Here is a 25,328-nt window from a genome sequence, read left to right on the forward strand (position 1 = left end):
TAAAACTCGTTTTTCAACCACTCCACAAATTTCTTGTTAACAAACTATAGTTTTGGCAAGTCGGCTAGGACATTTACTTTGTGCGTGACAAGTAATTTTTCCAAGTAATTGTTTACAGACAGATTATTTCACTTAGTTCACTGTATCACAATTCCAGTGGGTCAGAAGTTTACATACACTAAGTTGACTGTGCCTTTTAAACAGCTTGGAAAATTCTAGAAAATGATGTCATGGCTTTAGAAGCTTCTGAAGGCTAATTTACCTAATTTCAGTCAATTGAAATTCGGAAAAGCTGACCACGACTCCATTTTGTTGATCCCTGCCTACAGACAGAAACTAAAACAAGAGGCTCCCACGCTGAGGTCTGTCCAACGCTGGTCCGACCAAGCTGACTCCACACTCCAAGACTGCTTCCACCACGTGGACTGGGACATGTTTCGTATTGCGTCAGACAACAACATTGACGAATACGCTGATTCGGTGTGTGAGTTCATTAGAACGTGCGTTGAAGATGTCGTTCCCATAGCAACGATTAAAACATTCCCTAACCAGAAACCGTGGATGGATGGCAGCATTCGCGTGAAACTGAAAGCGTGAACCACTGCTTTTAATCAGGGCAAGGTGTCTGGTAACATGACCGAATACAAACAGTGCAGCTATTCCCTCCGCAAGGCTATCAAACAAGCTAAGCGTCAGTACAGAGACAAAGTAGAATCTCAATTCAACGGCTCAGACACAAGAGGCATGTGGCAGGGTCTACAGTCAATCACGGACTACAGGAAGAAATCCAGCCCAGTCACGGACCAGGATGTCCTGCTCCCAGGCAGACTAAATAACTTTTTTGCCCGCTTTGAGGACAATACAGTGCCACTGACACGGCCTGCAACGAAAACATGCGGTCTCTCCTTCACTGCAGCCGAGGTGAGTAAGACATTTAAACGTGTTAACCCTCGCAAGGCTGCAGGCCCAGACGGCATCCCCAGCCGCGCCCTCAGAGCATGCGCAGACCAGCTGGCCGGTGTGTTTACGGACATATTCAATCAATCCTTATACCGGTCTGCTGTTCCCACATGCTTCAAGAGGGCCACCATTGTTCCTGTTCCCAAGAAAGCTAAGGTAACTGAGCTAAACGACTACCGCCCCGTAGCACTCACTTCCGTCATCATGAAGTGCTTTGAGAGACTAGTCAAGGACCATATCACCTCCACCCTACCTGACACCCTAGACCCACTCCAATTTGCTTACCGCCCAAATAGGTCCACAGACGATGCAATCTCAACCACACTGCACACCGCCCTAACCCATCTGGACAAGAGGAATACTTATGTGAGAATGCTGTTCATTGACTACAGCTCGGCATTCAACACCATAGTAGCCTCCAAGCTCGTCATCAAGCTCGAGACCCTGGGTCTCGACCCCGCCCTGTGCAACTGGGTACTGGACTTCCTGACGGGCCGCCCCCAGGTGGTGAGGGTAGGCAACAACATCTCCTCCCCGCTGATCCTCAACACTGGGGCCCCACAAGGGTGCGTTCTGAGCCCTCTCCTGTACTCCCTGTTCACCCACGACTGCGTGGCCACGCACGCCTCCAACTCAATCATCAAGTTTGCGGACGACACAACAGTGGTAGGCTTGATTACCAACAACGACGAGACGGCCTACAGGGAGGAGGTGAGGGCCCTCGGAGTGTGGTGTCAGGAAAATAACCTCTCAACACTCAACGTCAACAAAACTAAGGAGATGATTGTGGACTTCAGGAAACAGCAGAGGGAACACCCCCCTATCCACATCGATGTAGTGGAGAGGGTAGCAAGTTTTAAGTTTCTCGGCATACACATCACAGACAAACTGAATTGGTCCACTCACACAGACAGCATTGTGAAGAAGGCGCAGCAGCGCCTCTTCAACCTCAGGAGGCTGAAGAAATTTGGCTTGTCACCAAAAGCACTCACAAACTTCTACAGATGCACAATCGAGAGCATCCTGGCGGGATGTATCACCGCCTGGTACGGCAACTGCTCCGCCCTCAACCGTAAGGCTCTCCAGAGGGTGGTGAGGTCTGCACAACGCATCACCGGGGGCAAACTACCTGCCCTCCAGGACACCTACACCACCCGATGTCACAGGAAGGCCATAAAGATCATCAAGGACATCAACCACCCGAGCCACTGCCTGTTCACCCCGCTATCATCCAGAAGGCGAGGTCAGTACAGGTGCATCAAAGCTGGGACCGAGAGACTGAAAAACAGCTTCTATCTCAAGGCCATCAGACTGTTAAACAGCCACCACTAACATTGAGTGGCTGCTGCCAACACTCTGACACTGACACTGACTCAACTCCAGCCACTTTTTTTATTTTATTTATTTTACCTTTATTTAACCAGGCAAGTCAGTTAAGAACAAATTCTTATTTTCAATGACGGCCTGGGTTAACTGCCTGTTCAGGGGCAGAACGACAGATTTGTACCTTGTCAGCTCGGGGGTTTGAACTCACAACCTTCCGGTTACTAGTCCAACGCTCTAACCACTAGGCTACCCTGCCGCCCCAGGGTAGCCTAGTATAATTTAATAATGGGAATTGATGGGAAATGATGTAAATATATCACTAGCCACTTTAAACAATGCTACCTTACATAATGTTACTTACCCTACATTATTCATCTCATATGCATACGTATATACTGTACTCTATATCATCGACTGTATCCTTATGTAATACATGTATCACTAGCCACTTTAAACTATGCCACTTTGTTTACATACTCATCTCATTTGTACATACTGTACTCGATACCATCTACTGTATCTTGCCTATGCTGCTCTGTACCATCACTCATTCATATATCCTTATGTACATATTCTTTATCCCCTTACACTGTGTACAAGACAGTAGTTTTGGAATTGTTAGTTAGATTACTTGTTGGTTATTACTGCATTGTCGGAACTAGAAGCACAAGCATTTCGCTACACTCGCATTAACATCTGCTAACCATGTGTATGTGACAAATAAAATTTGATTTGATTTGATTTGATTTGATTTGAAGGTGTACCTGTGGATGTAGGCCTACCTTCAAACTCAGTGCCTCTTTGCTTGACATCATGGGAAAATCAAAAGAAATCAGCCAAGACCTCAGAAAAAGAATTGTAGACCTCCACAAGTCTGGTTCATCCTTGGGCGCAATTTCCAAACGTCTGAAGGTACCACGTTCATCTTTACAAACAATAGTACGCAAGTATAAACATCATGGGACCACACAGCCGTCATACCGCTCAGGAAGGAGACGCGTTCTGTCTCCTAGAGATGAACGTACTTTGGTGCAAAAGTGCAAATCAATCCCAGAACAACAGCAAAGGACCTTGTGAAGATGCTGGAGGAAACGGGTACAAAAGTATCTATATCCACAGTAAAACAAGTAATCTATCGACGTAACCTGAAGGCCGCTCAGCAATTTGAAGCCACTGCTCCAAAACCGCCATCATAAAGCCAGACTACGGTTTGTAATTGCACATGGGGACAAAGATCGTACTTTTTGGAGGAATGTCCTCTAGTCTGAAAAAATATAACTTTTTTGCCATAATGACCATCGTTATATTTGGAGGAAAAAGGGGAAGGCTTGCAAGCCGAAGAACACCATCCCAACCGTGAAGCACAGGGTGGCAGCATCATGTTGTGGGGGTGCTTTGCTGCAGGAGGGACTGGTGCACTTCACAAAATAGATGGCATAATGAGGAAAGAACAAATTATCCACATAATTTAGCAACATCTCAAGACATCAGTCAGGAAGTTAAAGCTTGGTCGCAAATGGGTCTTCCAAATGACAATGACCCCACGCATACTTCCAAAGTTGTGGCAAAATGGCTTAAGGACAACAAAGTCAAGGTATTGGATTGGCCATCACAAAGCCCTGACCTCAATCATACAGAAAATTTGTGGGCAGGACTGAAAAAGCATGTGCGAGCAAGGAGGCATACAAACCTGACTCAGTTACACCATCTCTGTCAGGAGGAATAGGACAAAATTCACCCAACTTATTGTGGGAAGCTTGTGGAAGGCTACCCAAAACGTTTGACCCAAGTTAAACAATTTAAAGGCAATGCTACCAAATACTAATTGAGTGTATGTAAAGTTCTGACCCACTGAGAATGTGATGAAATAAATAAAAGTTGAAATAAATCATTCTCTACTATTATTCTGACATTCACATTTTTTAAATAAAGTGGTGATCCTAACTGACCTAAATCATTTTTACTCTGATTAAATGTCAGGAATTGTGAAACATTTAAACTCAGTTTATTTGGCTAAGGTGTATGTAAACTTTCGACTTCAGCTGTACTTAACAAGGCAAAGTTGAGTGAAAACTCCTTTGCTAATTTGGCACAATCTTTTTTTTCAGGACAGGACAGATGAGGAGAGATGTCAAGTGAGAATCACGGAACAGTGAAGGGGGACACTGCTTTGGTGATGTCTCCAACAGGCTCTGCCACACAGGGGTCTCCGGTCTCACCTTCAACTAGCAAGCCCATGACAGAGTTGCCAAGTAAGATGGCCCTAGTGACATGACATCAAGCGGTGCATATATCCCATAACTCTGCTCTCCAAGCAGTCAGTGTGAGGTAAAATGACAATGCCGTTGGCCTTTGTGGTCCAATGATTAGAGCCACTGACACCGGCACATGTATGCCAGAGTTGGCATGGGTTCGAATCTGGCGAACTGCGCTTTGACTCACCACCACTATCTTCCCTGTCTTTCCAACCTCTTCACCAGCCCCACTCTTAAAAAAAAATAAAAATATTATGCCAGTATTTAAATTACCCTCACCATCACAATAGTTTGAAATTAGCTTCCTATTCTGCCATTTTCTTTCTCTACACTGATCAAAAATACAGGATAAGTGAAGCAATATGCCAGAATCCCACTTGCCAAGAGGATTCCCACCTGTACAATTATTTTAAAGCCTAATGTATACCCTTGGTATGCAATGCAAGAAACCTACCCAAAACGGGGATCATGTGTTCTTGCACCAAGTTATGACTTGCAGGGCTGCAAATGTCTTTTGCTATTTTGCGGCGCTACATGTAGTTCTTCCATGCGTACGTACAGTGCCTTCAGAAAGTATTCATATCCCTTGATTTATTCCAGATTTTGTTGTTATAGCCTGAATACAAGGTTGATTAAATATATTTTTTTAATATCACATCTACACACAATACCCCATAATAACTAAGTGAAAATATGTTTTTAAAATGTTGCTAATTTATTGAAAATTAAATATAGAAATATCTCATTTACATAAGTATTCACACCGCTGAGTCATTACTTTGCAGAACCGCCTTTGGCAGCGATTACAGCTGTTAGTCTTTCAGGATAAGACTCCAAACCTATTTTCAAAATTCTTCAAGCGCTGTCAAATTGGTTGTTGATCATTGCTAGACAACCATTTTCAGGTCTTGCCATAGAATTTCAAGTAGATTTAAGTCAAAACTGTAACTCGGCCACTGTCTTCTTGGTAAGCAACGCCAGTGTAGATTTGACCTTGTGTTTTAGGTTATTGTCCTGCTGAAAGGTGAATTCATCTCCCAGTTCTGGTGGAAAGCACACTGAACCAAGATTTCCTCTAGGATTTTGCCTGTGCTTAGCTCTATTCCATTTATTTTTGTATCCTGAAAAACTCCACAGTCCTTAATGATTACAAGCATACCCATAACATGATGCACTCACCACTATGCTTGAAAATATGGAGAGTGGTACACTAATGTGTTGTATTAGATTTGCCCCAAACATGACACTTTGTATTCAGGACAAGAAGTTAATTGCTTTGCCACATTTTCTTTGCTGTATTACTTTAGTGCCTTGTTGCAAATAGGATGCATGTTTTAGAATATGTGTATTCCGTACAGGCATCATTCTTTTCACTCTGTCAATTAGGTTAGTATTGTGGAGCAACTACAGTCTTGATCCATACTCAGTTTTCTCCCATCACAGCCATTACACTTGGTAACGGTTTTAAAATCACCATTGGCCTTGTGAAATCCTTGAGGGGTTTCCTTCCTCTCCGGCAACTGATTTTAGAAGGATGCCTGTATCTGGGTGTATTGATACACCATCCAAAGAATAATTCATAACTTCACCATGCTCAAAGGGATATTTAATAGCTGCTTTTTAATAAAACCTTTTTTTTACCCAATCTACCAATGGGTGCCCTTCTTTGTGAGGCATTGGAAAACCTCCCTTTGTGGTTGAATCTGTGTTTGAAATTCACTGCTCGACTGAAGGACCTTACAATTATCTGTATGTGTGGGGTACAGAGATGAGGTAGTCATTCATAAATCATCTTAAACACTATTATTGCACACAGAGTGAGTCCATGCTACTTATTTTGTGACTTGTTAAGCACATTTTTACTCCTGAACTTATTTAGGGTTCCCATAACAAAGTGTTTGATTACTTATTGACTCAAGACATTTCAGCTTTTCATTTTGTATTAATTTGAAAAACATTGTAGTGGTGTTGTTAGAGAGGGGTAAAAATAAAGATTTTGTTTGGGAGCCAGACAAGTATTAACCCTGCCGAAAGGAAAAGAGTAGGAGAGAGTACCACTACTAGACCCACACACATCAGCCGAAGAGACTGCCTAGAGTGTAGTCTGTTTGCCAGATAGCCAGTGGAGAGAAAAGATGAGACACCATATAAAACACATCACAGCACAGGGGGTACCCAACCAATAATACCTCATACAATAATAATGGCTGAGCAATTTTAATGGCAACTTCATAAGAAAGAATTTACAAGAAAGAACCCAGTCATCAACATTCGAGGATTTGCAATAATCTGTATTATCTCCCAGTGGAGGAGTGCAGAGGATATGAATTTGGGGGGTGTTCATAGACCAAACAAAGGCCTTAAAATGTCCAAAAACATCTTGGCCACATGTCAATAGTATCACCCCATATCAATACAGTTCAAATAGCAATACACCATAAACTTGCAAGCAACCTCCCGTTTACCTACAATGTAAACCCAAATACTTCTGGCAGGGCAATAATAGTCCAGTGACACTGAACATCAAAGGGAAGCGCATAGGAGAAAAAAAAAGTCTGCTGCAGTGTAAAGCACTGGAACGATAGAGGGGAGAGAGAGGGGGGGGGGGGGTCTTGGTGCAACGGCAAGCCTGAAGTCAACAGCTGTCTGTCTGTCTGGTTTTTGTTTGTTTGTATGTCAAAGCTTTGCAACAATGTTGCTACTAATCCATGCGATCAATAACTGGTGTTAAACACTTTTACAAACTCGGCACGCTGAAAATAAACAAGACTTCTGCAGCATTGCACACCCTGATCAAACTGCCTCACCAACCGAAAGCTCCCTCCCAGAAAGCCGGAAGAGCTCTCTTTGTTTCCTCCTTTCTGACTGCTGATGCGGTCTTAAAGTGGAAGCACATGGTGGAAGCTATGTGCAGGATTTCGCCCCAACATAATTCCACTTTGACATTTTTGGGGTATTGTGTGTAAGCCAGTGACAAAAAAAAATCTAAATGTAATCCATTTCAAATATAGGCTGTAACGCAACATAATGTGGAAAATGTCAAGGGGCGTGAATACTTTCTGAAGGCATATAGGTAGGGTATACATGAGGCTTAAGATCAGTGCTTAGGAAGGAAAGGATACTGGCTTTGTCTATGTTGACTTGCTACTTACAAGCTAGAAGAACCAGACTGAAGATAGATGTGATCTTTCTGACGCCTTTCCTGTGCAGACGAGCTCGTCCAGGCCGGCTGGTCGAAATGCTGGAGCAAGCGGGAGAATCGGCCCTACTGGTTCAACCGCTGCACCAATCAGTCGATGTGGGAGATGCCAGTCCTGGGGCAACATGATGTCATTGTGAGTGCAAAATGGTTAAAGCTTCTTGATTTGGGACAGAGGGAAAAATAATTGTTCTCTTTATTTCTGTTCTTAGTACCTCACGCTCTCTTTTCTTTCTTCAGTAACTGTCTCTTGATGGAACTTGGTCTGAACCTTATCAACATCACTCTTCTCCAGCAGTTTTCTAACGGGGCAGCTGCCCTGTTTGTTCCTGTCTTTGTAGTCCGACCCGCTAGGTTTGAATGCTGCCTCGGTGGAGGGGGCAGGTGATGACGGTGTGGGCAACAGGCAGCGCAAGAGACGCCTGTCGGAGGATGCCGCCCAGGGTGGTCTTAACAGCTTCAAGAGGCCCAAGGTGAGTCATTGAGCAGGACACGTTTCTTCGTCAATGCCGCAAAATATTACAAGTGTTACAATTTTCATGCTTCTATACCAGTGATTTTTTTTTTGTGAGCTTATCTACTGGACTACACTGTGCTGTCTCTTATATTTGACAGCAGGAAATGAAAGTTTAAACAGAATAATATGGTGTGCCCCTTGTCTCTGTAGATTGTTTTAAACTGTTTTTAAATTGGAATATTTCCTCTGTCACTCTAATCCAATATGTGACTGTGTCATTGACAGATTGAGATTGGTATACCTGTAACCCCAACAACCCCCACAGTGCCCATCTCACCCGTTACCCCCAGGGCAAAGCCGTGGAACTCTACCACAGGCACAGAGGACAAGCCAGGTCAGCCGGCATCGGCCCTATACCGTCCCACCATGTGAGTACAGCCACACATCAGTCACTGGAATAGAAATGTAGACATCCCATCGCCCCATGTCCATTTCAACTGATAAAAATGTCAATTAAAATGACTACTACCATGGTGTATGGACTCAGATCTTCATCCCAACAGCTCATTTGCCAGTTTTTGGTACGGTTTCTCGGACACAGGTTGACGTTTATTGGGATGAGTGTTGTCCTTAAGGCAGAACTGAGCAAAAAAAAAGTTTTTCCCCCGCTTGACGGACCAACTGCTATGTCAAAATTGGCTATAATGTAAAAATTCATGAAAACCAACATTATTGTTTTAATTTAAGTTTAGGCATTAGGGTTAGCAGTGTTGTTAGGTTTAAAGTCAGATTGTATGACTTTGTGGCTGTGTCAGCTAGTGACCACTCTGCAGAGCTCCCTCCAGAACAAGATTAATGACGAAAAAAGCTAACCTACTTCTCAAAGTTTAGTAGCCCTGGGTTAAAAAGCTATTTCGATGGTGATTCTCCATTGACCATGCTTTTTACTACAGGACTAGGAAGAAAAACTGGCCCTTTTATGTCATGTTATGTAGAACGCTACCTGAGGAAGACCTGTTATGTCACAACTGCTATAGCATAATATGCTGATCTGCTTGTGTTTCTATAAATATTTGTGTAGCCTATAGTACACTACAGTCAGAGTGCGAATTACACCGTGACATAACACATTTGTTATGGACATAATAATAAAGACTTAAATTAACAGTAAAAATGTATTACCTTTTAATGTGTCATGAACACCACCAATCATGATGCTTTCATCTGATTGTCAGACAAATAGCTTCAACGCGTAGGCTACCTGTGCATGTTTGTCCACTCCAAAATAATCCAAACAGTGCAATGCATGTATACTCGTGCCATTTGATGAATGGAAATAGACATCTGTTACAAAACACCAAAAAGTGTGCCTAATGACATTCAGTGGTTGCTCTTGATTAGGCCTAAATTAATTGATACATCTTCCTGAGAAAGTTACCTTTTTGGTAGTCTGAAATGGGAATAAAACTGTCCCAGGAAAAATGGGATGGTCAATGTTTACTAGACTAGGCTGCAATGTGTAGGTAGGCCTATTACCATGAACTTCAAATAAGCCTACCTGTAGCCAGTGATGTAGTGGTAAAATAAAAAAGTTGGTTGAACTCTGATTACCGGTCACAGTGGAGAAAAAAACCCACTTCCTATACTTTCAATTAGGGTTGGACAATATCTAGATTTTCATCTAGCATATCTTTCATATACAGTGGGGAGAACAAGTATTTGATACACTGCCGATTTTGCAGGTTTTCCTACTTACAAAGCATGTAGAGATCTGTAATTTTTTATCATAGGTACACTTCAACTGTGAGAGACGGAATCTAAAAAAAAAAACCAGAAAATCACATTGTATGATTTTTAAGTAATTAATTAGCATTTTGTTGCATGACAAGTATTTGATACATCAGAAAAGCAGAATTTAATATTTGGTACAGAAACCTTTGTTTGCAATTACAGAGATCATACGTTTCCTGTAGTTCTTGACCAGGTTTGCACACACTGCAGCAGGGATTTTGGCCCACTCGTCCATACAGACCTTCTCCAGATCCTTCAGGTTTCGGGGCTGGTGCTGGGCAATACAGACTTTCAGCTCCCTCCAAATATTTTCTATTGGGTTCAGGTCTGGAGACTGGCTAGGCCACTCCAGGACCTTGAGATGCTTCTTACGGAGCCACTCCTTAGTTGCCCTGGCTGTGTGTTTCGGGTCGTTGTCATGCTGGAAGACTCAGCCACGACCCATCTTCAACGCTCTTACGGAGGGAAGGAGGTTGTTGGCCAAGATCTCGCGATACATGGCCCCATCCATCCTCCCCTCAATACGGTGCAGTCATCCTGTCCGCTTTGCAGAAAAGCATCCCCAAAGAATTATGTTTCCACCTCCATGCTTCATGGTTGGGATGGTGTTCTTGGGGTTGTACTCATCCTTCTTCTTCCTCCAAACACGGCGAGTGGAGTTTAGACTAAAAAGCTCTATTTTTGTCTCATCATACCACATGACCTTCTCCCATTCCTCCTCTGGATCATCCAGATGGTCAAACTTCAGATGAGCCTGGGCATGCGCTGGCTTGAGCAGGGGGACCTTGTGTGCGCTGCAGAATTTTAATCCATGACGGCGTAGTGTGTTACTAATGGTTTTCTTTGAGACTGTGGTCCCAGCTCTTCAGGTCATTGACCAGGTCCTGCTGTGTAGTTCTGGAGTGATCCCTCACCTTTCTCATTATCATTGATGCCCCACAAGGTGAGATCTTGCATGGAGCCCCAGACCGAGGGTGATTGACCCTCATCTTGAACTTCTTCCATTTTCTAATAATTGCGCCAACAGTTGTTGCCTTTTCACCACGCTGCTTGCCTATTGTCCTGTAGCCCATCCCATCCTTGTGCAGGTCTACAATTTTATCCCTGATGTCTTTACACAACTCTCTGGTCTTGGCCATTGTGGAGAGGTTGGAGTCTGTTTGATTGAGTGTGTGGACAGGTGTCTTTTATACAGGTAATGAGTTCAAACAGGTGCAGTTAATACAGGTAATGAGTGGAGAACAGGAGGGCTTCTTAAAGAAAAGCTAACAGGTCTGTGAGAGCCAGAATTCTTACTGGTTGGTAGGTGATCAAATACTTATGTCATGCAATAAAATGCAAATTAATTACTTAAAAATCATACAACGTGATCTTCTGGATTTTTGTTTTAGATTCAGCCTCTCACAGTTGAAGTATACCTATGATAAAAATGACAGACCTCTACATGCTTTGTAAGTAGGAAACACTGCCGATTTTGCAGGTTATCAAATACTTGTTCTCCCCACTGTATCTTCATTAAGACATGTAACTGGCTACATTCTTTCTATGATAGGCCTAAACATTAGAAATATGATGGCCATGCATCGTTCTTTGCAAAAAAGCTCAGCATTCAACACCATAGTGCCCTCCAAGCTCATCATTAAGCGTGAGTCCCTGGGTCTGAACCCCGCCCTGTGAAACTGGGTCCTGGACTTCCTGAATGGCCGCCCCCAGGGGGTGAGGTAGGAAAAAAAACACCTCCACTTTGCTGATCCTCATCCTTAATAAGGATGCGTGCTCAGCCCCCTCATGTACTCCGGCCTGATTACCAACAATGACGAGACCGCCTATAGGGTGGAGGTGAGGGCCATGCGAGTGTGTTGCCAGGAAAATAACCTCTCACTCAAGTCAACATACAAAGGAGATGATTGTGGACCCCCCCTTACACATCGATGGGACCGCAGTGGACAAGGTGGATAGTTTTAAGTTCCTCGGCGTACACAACACTGAGAAACTGAAATGGTCCACCCACACAGACAGTGTGGTGAAGAAAGCGCATCAGCGACTCTTCAACCACAGGAGGCTGAAGAAATTTGGCTTGTCACCTAAAACCCTCACAAACTTTTACAGATGCAGTTGAGAGCATCCTGTTGGGCTGTATCACCGCCTGGTACGGAAACTGCACCACCCACAACCGCAGGACTCTCCAGAGTCACCCTGTGCAGTCTGCCCAACGCATCATTGGGGACAAACTACCTGTCCTCCAGGATACAAATCAAATCAAATCAAATTTTATTTGTCACATACACATGGTTAGCAGATGTTAATGCGAGTGTAGCGAAATGCTTGTGCTTCTAGTTCCGACAATGCAGTAATAACCAACAAGTAATCTAACTAACAATTCCAAAACTACTGTCTTGTACACAGTGTAAGGGGATAAAGAATATGTACATAAGGATATTTGAATGAGTGATGGTACAGAGCAACATAGGCAAGATACAGTAGATGGTATCGAGTACAGTATATACATATGAGATGAGTATGTAAACAAAGTGGCATAGTTAAAGTGGCTAGTGATACATGTATTACATAAGGATACAGTCGATGATATAGAGTACAGTATATACGTATATACATAAGGCGTATGCCTTATGACTAACGCGACATGGTGTGATGAAAGAAACATACAGGATACCTACAACACCCGATGTCACAGGAAAGCCAAAAAGATCATCAAGGACAACAACCACCCGAGCCGCTGCTTGTTCACCTCACTATCATCCAGAAGGTGAGGTCAGTACAGGTGCATCAAAGCTGGGACCGAGAAGCTGTTTGCAGTCTATCGCAAGGCCAGACTGTTAAATAGCACATTAGAGGCTGCTGCCCTATATACATGGACTTGAAATCACTGGCCACTTTAATAATGGAACACTAGTCACTTTAATAATGTTTACATATTTTGCATTGCTCATCTCATCTGTATATACTGTATTCTATCCTATTCTACTGTATCTTAGTCTGTGCCGCTCTGACATTGCTCGTTCATGTACATATTCTAATTCCTTTACTTTAGATTGTGTGTTTTGTTAGATATTACTAAACTGTTGGCGCTAGAAACCCAAACATTTCACTACACCTGCAATAACATCTGCTTAACACGTACAGTTTAAGTCCGAAGTTTACATACACTGAGGTTGGATGCATTAAAACTCCACAAATGTCTTGTTAACAAACTATGGTTTTGGCTACTTTGTGCATGACACAAGTAATTTTTCCAACAATTGTTTACAGACAGAATATTTCATAATTATAATTCACTATCACAATTCCAGTGGGTCAGAAGTTTACATACACTAAGTTGACTGTGCCTTTAAACAGCTTGGAAAATTCCAGCAAATTATGTAATGGCTTTAGAAGCCTCTGTTCGGCTAATTGACATCATTTGAGTCAATTGGAGGTGTATCTGTGGATGTATTTCAAGGCCTACCTTCAAACTCAGTGCCTCTTTGCTTGACATCATGGGAAAATCAAAAGAAATCAGCCAAGACCTCAGAAAAAGAACTGTAGACCTCCACAAGTCTGGTTCATTCTTGGGAGAAATTTCCAAACGCCTGAAGGTACCACATTCATCTGTACAAAAAATAGTACGCAAGTATAAACACTATGGGACCATGCAGCGGTCATACCGCTCAGGAAGAAGACATGTTCTGTCTCCTAGAGATGAACGTACTTTGGTGTGAAAAGTGCAAATCAATCCCAGAACAACAGCAAAGGACTTTGTGAAGATGCTGGAGGAAACGGGTACAAAAGTATCTGTATCCACAGTAAAATGAATCCTATATCAACATAACCTGAAAGGCTGCTCAGCAAGGAAGAAGACACTGCTCCAAAACCGCCATAAAAAAGCCAGACTATGGTTTGCAACTGCACAGGAGGGACTGGTGCACTTCACAAAATAGATGGCATCATGAGAAAGATAAATTGTGGATATATTGAAGCAACATTTCAAGACATCAGTCAGGAAGTTAAAGCTTGGTCGCAAATGGGTCTTCCAAATGGACAATGACCCCAAACATACTTCCAACGTTGTGTCAAAATGGCTTAAGGCCAACAAAGTCAAGGTATTGGATTGGCCATCACAAAGCCCTGACCTCAAATCCCATAGAAAATTTGTGGGCAGAACTGAAAAAGTGTGTGCGAGCAAGGAGGCCTACAAACCTGACTCAGTTACGCCAGTTCTGTCACAACTTATTGTGGGAAGCTTGTGGAAGGCTACCCACAACGTTTGACCCAAGTTAAACAATTCAAAGGCAATGTTACCAAATACTAATTGAGTGTATGTCAGGTTCTGACCCACTGGGAATGTGATGAAAGAAATAAAAGCTGAAATAAAGAATTCTCTCTGCTATTATTCTGACATTTCACATTCTTAAAATAAAGTGGTGATCCTAACTGACCTAAGACAAGGTATTTTTACTAGATGAAATGTCAGGAATTGTGAAACACCGAGTTAAAATGTATTTGACTAAGGTGTATGTAAACTTCAGACTTCAACTGTATGTATATGTTAGGTAAGGCTAAATCCGTAAACATGGGCACCCTGATAGACATTATCCTGACCAACTTGCCCTTCAAATACACCTCCGCTGTTTTCAATCAGGATCTCAGCGATCACTGCCTCATTGCCTCATTGCCTGTATCTTCTATGGGTCCGTGCTCAAACGACCAATCCCTCATCACTGTCAAACGCTCCCTAAAACACTTCTGCGAGCAGGCCTTTCTAATCGACCTGGCCCTGGTATCCTGGAAGTATATTGACCTCATCCCGTCAGTCGAGGATGCCTGGTCATTCTTTAAAAGTAATTTCCTCACCATCTTAGATAAGCATGCCCCGTTCAAAAATGCAGAACTAAGAACAGATATAGTCCTTGGTTCACTCCAGACCTGACTACCCTTGACCAGCACAAGAACATCCTGTGGTGGACTGCAATAGCATTGAATAGTCCCCACGATATGCAACTGTTCAGGGAAGTCAGGAACCAATACACACAGTCAGTCAGGAAAGCATAGGCTAGCTTTTTCAAGCAGAAATTCGCATCCTGTAGCTCTAACTCCAAAAAGTCCATGGAGAACAAGAGCACCTCCTCCCAGCTGCCCACTGCACTGAGGCTAGGTAACATGGTCACCACTGATAAAACCACGATAATTGAAAATTTCAATAAGCATTTCTCAACGGCTGGCCATGCCTTCCTCCTGGCTACTCCAACCCCGGCCAACAGTTCCACCCCCCCCCCCCCCCCCCCCTGCAGCTACTCGCCCAAGCCTCCCCAGCTTCTCCTTCACCCATATCCAGACAGCAGATGTTCTGAAAGAGCTGCAAAACCTGGACCCGTACAGGTTTTGCAGACAATCTGGGCTAGGCAATCTGGACCCTCTCTTTCTTAAACTATCCACCACCATTGTTGCAACCCCTATTACCAGCCTGTTTAACCTCTCTTTCGTATCGTCCAAGATCCCTAAAGATTGGAAAGCTGCCGCGGTCATCCCCCTCTTCAAAGGGGGTGACACGCTAGACCCAAACTTTTATAGACCTATATCCATCCTGCTCTGCCTATCTAACGTCTTCAAAAGCCAAGTTAATAAACAGATCACTGACCTTTTAGAATCCCACCGTACCTTCTCCGCTGTGCAATCCGGCTTCCGAGCCGGTCACGGGTGCACCTCAGCCACGCTCAAGGTACAAAACAATATCATAACCGCCATCGATAAAAGACAGTACTGTGCAGCCGTCTTCATCGACCTGGCCAAGGCCTTCGACTCTGTCAATCACAGTATTCTTATCGGCAGACTCAATAGCCTTGGTTTTTCTAACGACTGGCTCGCATGGTTCACCAACTACTTTGCAGACAGTTTTCAGTGTGTCAAATTGGAGGGCATGTTGTCCGGACCTCTGGCAGTCTCTATGGGGGTACCACAGGGTTCAATTCTCGGGCCGACTCTTTTCTCTGTATATATCAATGATTTCGCTCTTGCTGCGGGCGATTCCCTGATCCACCTCTACGTAGACGACACCATTCTGTATACTTCTGGCCCTTTCTTGGACACTGTGCTAACTAACCTCCAAACGAGCTTCAATCCCATACAACACTCCTTCCATGGCCCCCAACTGCTCTTAAACGCTAGTAAAACCAAATGCATGCTTTTCAACCGTTCGCTGCCCGCAACCCGCCCGCCCGACTAACATCACCACCCTGGACGGTTCCGACCTAGAATATGTGGACAACTATAAATAACTAGGTGTCTGGCTAGACTGTAAACTCTCCTTCCTGACTCATATTAAACATTTCCAATCCAAAATCAAATCTAGAATCAGCTTTCTATTTCGCAACAAAGCCTCCTTTACTCACACTGCCAAACTTACCCTAGTAAAACGGACTATCATACCGATCCTCGACTTCGGCGATGTCATCTACAAAATAGCTTCCAACACTCTACTCAGCAAACTGGATGCAGTCTATCACAGTGCCATCCGTTTTACCAAATCACCGTATACCACCCACCACTGCGACCTGTATGCACTTGTCGGCTGGCCCTCGCTACATATTCGTCGCCAGACCCACTGGCTCCAGGTCATCTAGAAGTCTATGCTAGGTAAAGCTCTGCCTTATCTCAGTTCACTGGTCACGATAACAACACCCACCCGTAGCACACGTTCCAGCAGGTATATCTCACTGATCACCCCCAAAGCCAACACCTTATTTGGCCGCCTTTCCTTCCAGTTCTCTGCTGCCAGTGACTGGAACGAATTGTTAAAATTGCTGAAGTTGGAGACTTTTATTTCCCTCACCAACTTTAAACATCAACTATCTGAGCAGCTAACCAATCACTGCAGCTGTACATAGTCCATCTGAAATAGCCCACCCAATCTACCTACCTCATCCCCATGCTGTTTTTATTTGATTTACTTTTCTGCTCTTTTGCACACCGGTATCTCTACTTGCACATCATCATCTGCTCATTTATTACTCCAGTGTTGATCTGCTAAATTGTAATTATTCGCTCCTATGGCCTATTTATTGCCTACCTCATGCCTTTTCACACACTGTATATAGACTTTCTTTTTTCTACTGTGTCATTGACTTGTTTATTGTGTTATTGGCTTATTTATTGTTTACTCCATGTGTAACTGTGTTGTTGTCTGTGTCACACTGCTTTGCTTTGTCTTGGCCAGGTCGCAGTTGCAAATAAGAACTTGTTCTCAACTAACCTACCTGGTTAAATAAAGGTGAAATTTTAAAAAAATAATCAAATAAAAAGGCTGCAGTCAGTTAGTTGTAATTTCGGATAGAGCAAACATTTCCATATATTTTTGTTAACTACACATGACAACTCCGCCTTTCCTATTCATAATATAATTTAACCAAAAATTAATTTAAAAAAAACAATCCAGAAAGATATATATATGTTTTTATCAATTTGTATGTTTGAGTTTAACCTTAATATTTGTTCTGTCTTTTCTCAGGGATGAAACTGGAATTGCAACCAGCTTTGTTATGGCTTGTTTTTTGCATTTTCATTATAATTTTTTTTGAAAATGGTTTGAATAAGGACATTTTTGAACAATGGGTTAGCCATTCTTACTAATCTACTGGAGAACTAGTTTGAGTTTAAGTATATCTTTTGTATAACTGATGCTTTTAGTGAGAGGTTTAATGCTTGAATATTTAATCATTTCTGACCCCCAAACTCATATTCATTATATAAATTAGCACGTTTAATTTTGTTTGGCTTGCCGTTCTTAATAAAGGAAAATGTATTTTTGTTCATATCATTTTATAAACAAATCATTTGGCGAAGGCAGGGCCATAAAATGTGTAAACTGGCATATGACTAAATAATTAATCAGGGTGATTTTTCTACAAATAGACAGGTATTTATCTTTCCATGGTAGTAAGCAAGATCATATCTATTTTTGTCAACTTTCTATTGAAATTTGTTGTGAGTTAATTTATTTATTTTGGGATATGAATACTGAGTATGTCTGTCATTGTTGCTATTTTAGAATATACTGGGACCTGGACATTCAGACTAACGCAGTGATCAGAGAGCGAGCCCCCGCCAACCATCTACCTCCCCACCCGGAGATTGAGCTCCAACGCGCCCAGCTCACCACCAAGCTACGGCAGCACTACCAAGAGCTCTGCTACCAACGAGAAGGTGAATTACCCACACAACTGGCGTTGTCAAGTCAAACTTAGCTTTAAATTAAAATTATTGCTTTTCTTACCATTTTAATGACTTACTTTTCAAGGTGCCACCCCATTATGCTGTCAGATGTTTGCTTTCTAGATGAGCTTGAGTTGTCTGTCTGAAAACAGTTCTGAGGTGTCACTTTAAAAAAAAAAAAAAAATTATACAACGCTCAGCATTTTGTTAAGCCATTGTTGTCATTCACCACCCCTGGTCCTGGAGTGCCATAGGGTGAGCAACATTTTACTCCAGCCCAGGGTCATAATAATAATAATTAGGCACCAAACAGAAGACAATGGACTGAAATGGGGGGCCTTGCTGAACTTTTCTAATAAGCAACGCTCATTTCATTTTACGTTGTGAAATGGATTCAAATGTTTTCCCTAATTTATGCCCTGGTGAACACAACTCCGGTGTTCCTATACTCGGCTGACGTCAACCTTGATGATAAATGGCCTTTCCCCCCCTCTAATAGGTATCGAGCCCCCACGGGAGTCTTTCAACCGCTGGCTGCTGGAGCGCAAGGTGCTGGACAAAGGGCCTGACCACCTACTGCCCAGCGATTGTGACCCCATCATCTCCCGGTCCATGTTCAGAGAGGTCATGAACGACATCCCCATCAGGTCAGTGGGAAAGGGAATCTGTACCCGTCCTGGCTTCAAATCTGTGCTTGATTGATCTTTCCTGGCACAAAGGAACCAATGGAATAGACCCACAACTGCAAACCCCGCCCATCGGACACACCATGCTGGCTCAATCAAACACTCAAAGTATTTGAAAGATGTCAAATATAATATTTGAACGAAGACCTGTACATACCAATTATACTATATTCTTTAATTAACGTCTGTATGGCTTGATTCAATACAGTAAATTAAGTTGTCTGATGTTGCACAAGGAGCTAGTGAAAAATGAGTGCGTCAGTCTGGTGCAATTTTGTTGCATGTGAAATGTCAATACATTGAAATGTCGTCTTGGCAATTCATTCAATGTATGGTTAATTTAGACAACAGTGTCTCCTCTCAACACTTACCACTATTTTGTCATTTCTTATGCCAGGTTGTCCCGCATCAAGTACAAAGAGGAGGCCCGAAAGCTCTTATTCAAATACGCTGAAGCTGCCAAGAAAATGATTGACTCGAGGTAGGTGTTTCTGGCACACTAGAATTAATTTTACAAATTCCCTTTTTATATGGCCTGATATTCTTTGATGTCGCTCCCAAGTATGACATTATAGAAGCTGTCTTAAAGAATTCGAGCCACTAATATGTTCTGGCACACCGCTACATAAAGCACCATGACAATTTAGAATGTACTCTATATAGCCGATAAGTTATATAACTCAAGTGATGGCTCAGCATTTTTTTTAAACCACCGCTTTGACTGCTAGATTCAGCTCATAACATGAAAAGCAACACAATGTCTCAGTATTTCGGCATCCTACATAGAAAGCTTTTATAGACCTGAAGCAGAAACCCGCAGCTTCTGGGTTTGCACTTGAATGCTAAACCAAAACCGTCCTTTCTCTTTCCCCAACTGTCTTGACTGAGTGGCGGCTTGGATAGATTGGAGAAAAACTGAAGAGGGAAAAAAAGCATTTAAATGGAAGATTGATTGGGCTAGTTGAGTGTCTCTTTTGTTTGAAATGCTTTGTCTTGCTTGGAGAATGAACGGTGTGTTTTATGTCCTGTTAGAAACGCCACACCAGACAGCCGGAAGGTTGTGAAATGGAATGCGGAGGACACCATAAACTGGCTACGGAGAGACCACTCAGCCAGCAAAGAAGACTACATGGTATATGTGTGTATGTGTGTGGTCAAGGAGTAGAGTTTGTGTGTGTGTGTGTAGTTGAGTAGTAGATTGTGTGGTTTAGAAGTGTGGCGAACTGTATGTTTGTGGCAAAAAAAAATATCCATTGCTGTATAAATTCACCTCAATGGAAAGTACACTGACATGTATCTGTTGAAAAGCAGATCCTAAACCTAGTTTTTCCCTCAGGATCGTCTGGAGCACTTGCGGAAACAGTGTGGTCCCCATGTAACGGCAGTAGCCAAAGACTCCGTGGAGGGAATTTGTACAAAGATCTACCACATCTCAGTAGAGTACGTGCGACGTATTCGCCAGGCCCACCAGACCCTGCTGAAGGACTGCAACTTCATGGGTGAGACGTGCTAGCTAGCCAAATCGCCTTAGACTCTGCACACTAGGCTAGACGCCATCCATTTAGCCCCACCCACGGTCTCTGTGACACGATATTACAAAAAATGCAGGGGGTGAATATGAAAGTATAATCTATAGCTTTGTAACGATTCACTTATACAAGTGCATTGGTCCACGGACCCCAAACCGATCCAAATGTAGTATTCGCCTGTCAGAAAAAAGATTCAAACATTACGAATCGCCTGTTCACTACATTGTTTTGTTCATTTCCCATTTTTTTTACCTTCCCGAAAATACATTTAATCTTTTCTGAAAACTGATACCTCCTCTCCTTCAGTATCGAACTGCATTGACAGTCATTAATTTTGCATGCTTAACAACCCCAGGCAATATCAGTAGACTAGACATTTCCACAAACTTTCCTTTCCTTTCAAATGGTGTCAAGAATATGCATATCCTTGCTTCAGGTCCAGAGCTACAGGCAGTTAGATTTGGGTATTTCATTTTAGGCGAAAATTGGAAAAAGGGTTCAATACTAACAACTTTTCCCGTGGTGCCCCTGATTACCACTTAATTAATTGTTATATGTTTAATTTAATCGTGTAATAATAGGACATGGTTTGTAATTATTTGATAAAATAACAGTCAAACTCAATGTCACGACACAACACACCCACACAGAAGTCAGCTCAGACAGATCCAGCTCAGAGTCCCAGCTCATGAGCTCCATCACCAGCAGATTTAAATTTCGAATAGAAAATGTATGTGTTAATGCAACAAATGTTAGTGCATTTCAAACTAAAACATACCGTGTCTGAGCCCATTTACAGTGCCTTCAGAAAGTTACAACGATGGGACCTTATATAGACAGGTGTGTGCCTTTCCAAATCATGTCCACAGGTGGACTCCAAGTTGTAGAAACATCTCAAGGATGATCAATGGAAACCAAGATGCACCTGAGTTCAATTTCGAGTCTCATAGCAAAGGGTCTGAATACTTGTGTAAATAAGGTTTTTCAGTTTTTTATTTTTAATGCATTTGCAAAAATGTCAACCTGTTTTTGCTTCGTCATTATGGGGTATTGTGTGTCGATTGCTGAATAAAATAAAATTGAAGGTCAAGGGGTCTTAATACTTGACGACGGCACTGTATCTAGATACAGTTGAAGTTGGACGTTTACATACACTTAGGTTGGAGTCATTAACTTGTTTTTCAACCACTCCACAAATTTCTTGTTAACAAACTATAGTTTTGGCAAGTCGGTTAGGACATCTAATTTGTGCATGACACAAGTAATTTTTCCAGCAATTGTTTAGACAGATTATTTCACTTATAATTCACTGGATCAAAATTCCAGTGGGTCAGAAGTTTAAATACACTTAAATACAAGTTGACTGTGCTTTTAAACGGCTTGGAAAATTCCAGAAAATGATGTAATGGCTTTAGAAGCTTCTGATAGGCTAATTTACCTAATTTCAGTCAATTGAAGGTGTACCTGTGGATGTAGGCCTAACTTCAAACTCAGTGCCTCTTTGCTTGACATCATTGGAAAATCAAAAGAAATCAGCCAAGACCTCAGAAAAAAATTGTGGACCTCCACAAGTCTGGTTCATCCTTAGGAGCAATTTCCAAACGCCTGAAGGTACCACGTTCATCTGTACAAACAATAGTACGCAAGTACAGTGCCTTGCGAAAGTATTCGGCCCCCTTGAACTTTGCGACCTTTTGCCACATTTCAGGCTTCAAACATAAAGATATACAACTGTATTTTTTTGTGAAGAATCAACAACAAGTGGGACACAATCATGAAGTGGAACGACATTTATTGGATATTTCAAAGTTTTTTAACAAACAAAACCTGAAAAATTGGGCGTGCAAAATTATTCAGCCCCTTTACTTTCAGTGCAGCAAACTCTCTCCAGAAGTTCAGTGAGGATCTCTGAATGATCCAATGTTGACCTAAATGACTAATGATGATAAATACAATCCACCTGTGTGTAATCAAGTCTCCGTATAAATGCACCTGCACTGTGATAGTCTCAGAGGTCCGTTAAAAGCGCAGAGAGCATCATGAAGAACAAGGAACACACCAGGCAGGTCCGAGATACTGTTGTGAAGAAGTTTAAAGCTGGATTTGGATACAAAAAGATTTCCCAAGCTTTAAACATCCCAAGGAGCACTGTGCAAGCGATAATATTGAAATGGAAGGAGTATCAGACCACTGCAAATCTACCAAGACCTGGCCGTCCCTCTAAACTTTCAGCTCATACAAGGAGAAGACTGATCAGAGATGCAGCCAAGAGGCCCATGATCACTCTGGATGAACTGCAGAGATCTACAGCTGAGGTGGGAGACTCTGTCCATAGGACAACAATCAGTCGTATATTGCACAAATCTGGCCTTTATGGAAGAGTGGCAAGAAGAAAGCCATTTCTTAAAGATATCCATAAAAAGTGTTGTTTAAAGTTTGCCACAAGCCACCTGGGAGACACACCAAACATGTGGAAGAAGGTGCTCTGGTCAGATGAAACCAAAATTGAACTTTTTGGCAACAATGCAAAATGTTATGTTTGGCGTAAAAGCAACACAGCTCATCACCCTGAACACACCATCCCCACTGTCAAACATGGTGGTGGCAGCATCATGGTTTGGGCCTGCTTTTCTTCAGCAGGGACAGGGAAGATGGTTAAAATTGATAGGAAGATGGATGGAGCCAAATACAGGACCATTCTGGAAGAAAAACTGATGGAGTCTGCAAAAGACCTGAGACTGGGACGGAGATTTGTCTTCCAACAAGACAATGATCCAAAACATAAAGCAAAATCTACAATGGAATGGTTCAAAAATAAACATATCCAGGTGTTAGAATGGCCAAGTCAAAGTCCAGACCTGAATCCAATCGAGAATCTGGGGAAAGAACTGAAAACTGCTGTTCACAAATGCTCTCCATCCAACCTCACTGAGCTTGAGCTGTTTTGCAAGGAGGAATGGGAAAAAATGTCAGTCTCTCGATGTGCAAAACTGATAGAGACATACCCCAAGCGACTTACAGCTGTAATCGCAGCAAAAGGTGGCGCTACAAAGTATTAACTTAAGGGGGCTGAATAATTTTGCACGCCCAATTTTTCAGTTTTTGATTTGTTAAAAAAGTTTGAAATATCCAATAAATGTCGTTCCACTTCATGATTGTGTCCCACTTGTTGTTGATTCTTCACAAAAAAATACAGTTTTATATCTTTATGTTTGAAGCCTGAAATGTGGCAAAAGGTCGCAAAGTTCAGGGGGCCGAATACTTTCGCAAGGCACTGTATAAACACCATGGGACCACACAGCTTTCATACCGCTCAGGAAGGAGATGCGTTCTGTCTCCTAGAGATGAACGTACTTTGGTGCGAAAAGTGCAAATGAATCCCAGAACAACAGCAAAGGACCTTGTGAAGATGCTGGAGGAAACAAAAGTATCTATATCCAGAGTAAAATGAGTCCTATATCGACATAACCTGAATGGCCGCCCAGCAAGGAAGAAGTCACTGCTCCAAAACCGCCATATAAAAGCCAGACTACGGTTTGCAAATGCACATGGGGAAAAAGATTGTACTTTTTGAAGAAATGTTCTCTGGACGGATTAAACAAAAATATCACTGTTTGGCTATAATGACCATCATTATGTTTGGAGGAAAAACGGGGATGCTTGCAAGCTGAAGAACACCATCCAAACTGTGAAGCATGGGGGTGGCAGCATGGGGGTGCTTTGCTGCAGGAGGGACTGGTGCACTTCACAAAATAGATGACATGAGGAAGAAACATTATATGGACATATTGAAGCAACATCTCAAAACATCAGTCAGGAAGTTAAGGCTTGGTCGCAAATGGGTCTTCCAAATGGACAATGACCCCAAGCATACTTTCAAAGTTGTGGCAAAATGGCTTAAGGACAACAAAGTCAAGGTATGGGAGTGGTCTTCACAAAGCCCTGACCTCAATCATATAGAAGATTTGTGGGCAGAACTGAAAAAGCGTGTGAGAGCAAGGAAGCCCACGAACCTGACTCAGTTACACCAGCTCTGTCATGGGGAATGGGCCAAAATTCACCCAATTTATTGTGGGAAGCTTGTGGAAGGCTATCTGAAACGTTCGACCCAAGTTAAACAATTTAAAGGCAATGCTACCTAGTCTTTATTTTTGGTGCTCAAACATAGAAATATATATTGACTCTGAATGGGAATGTCTGTTCTTGTCATTCTATATCTGTGCTCAACAAATTTCGTTACTTGAATATCCAAAATTATTTTTGATTTTACCCCAATTAAAGCCATATGTTGTTGTTTTTTCTTACTTTTGTTTTACGGTACCCCTTGTTTTCCCCCTCCCTTCTCAGAGGCAGCCGAGGTGCAGGACAGGCTGGTATACTGCTACCCCGTCCGGCTGGCTCTGCCCTCACCGAACCAGCCCCGCGTTGAGCTGCACTTTGAGAATGACATCTCCTGCCTACGCTACAAGGGAGAGATGGTCAAGGTCAACCGCGGCTACTTCGCCAAGCTGGTGAGGAATATGTTGTAGCAGTGATATTATGTGTAGTATAGTATTATAAATACCAATATATGTTGGTGCAATGGGGTGTCATTGATTGTGCCCCTGAATGTAATAACTATATTACATGAAATCGGTTCTGTGTAGTGGGTAGAGCTGAGCAATATGGTCAAAAAAGTTTAAGGATAAATGTATGACATTAATGTGCATCAGTTTGTCGTGTCTTTGCCATGCCGATTTAAGTGATATGACATGCTAGTTTATAAAATAATTTATCTTATTAATATTACCTGAATAAACTAGTCATATAAATGTAATTAACTGGAAAGTCGGGGCACCACGGAAGAATGTTTATATTGTCTTCCGAATAAACTCTTAAAGACGTCTTAAATAAACTCTTAAAGAATATTTTAGATCAATT

The 25,328-nt window shown here is 42.4% G+C and overlaps 1 protein-coding gene across 5 annotated transcripts in view; it reads left to right on the forward strand.

Moving 5' to 3' along the window:
* Window positions 1–25,328, forward strand: part of LOC110493889 (mRNA (2'-O-methyladenosine-N(6)-)-methyltransferase-like) — a 54,865-nt gene that overhangs the window by 7,503 nt on the left and 22,034 nt on the right. For 3 of the 5 annotated variants that reach the window (XM_036949876.1, XM_036949875.1, XM_036949872.1), the window contains exons 2-11: window positions 4,395–4,538; window positions 7,752–7,876; window positions 8,082–8,213; window positions 8,483–8,625; window positions 18,030–18,184; window positions 18,693–18,840; window positions 19,277–19,360; window positions 19,912–20,017; window positions 20,216–20,378; window positions 24,756–24,919. In XM_036949876.1, coding sequence (XP_036805771.1) covers window positions 4,415–4,538; window positions 7,752–7,876; window positions 8,082–8,213; window positions 8,483–8,625; window positions 18,030–18,184; window positions 18,693–18,840; window positions 19,277–19,360; window positions 19,912–20,017; window positions 20,216–20,378; window positions 24,756–24,919 — 1,344 coding nt within the window. In that variant the 5' untranslated portion in view covers window positions 4,395–4,414. The remainder of the gene's footprint in view (window positions 1–4,394; window positions 4,539–7,751; window positions 7,877–8,081; window positions 8,214–8,482; window positions 8,626–18,029; window positions 18,185–18,692; window positions 18,841–19,276; window positions 19,361–19,911; window positions 20,018–20,215; window positions 20,379–24,755; window positions 24,920–25,328) is intronic. The other 2 variants (XM_036949873.1, XM_036949874.1) reach the window with 2 other exon arrangements.

This window comes from Oncorhynchus mykiss, chromosome 17 (assembly GCF_013265735.2).
Source record: "Oncorhynchus mykiss isolate Arlee chromosome 17, USDA_OmykA_1.1, whole genome shotgun sequence".
In the NCBI taxonomy this organism is placed as follows: Eukaryota; Metazoa; Chordata; class Actinopteri; order Salmoniformes; family Salmonidae; genus Oncorhynchus; species Oncorhynchus mykiss.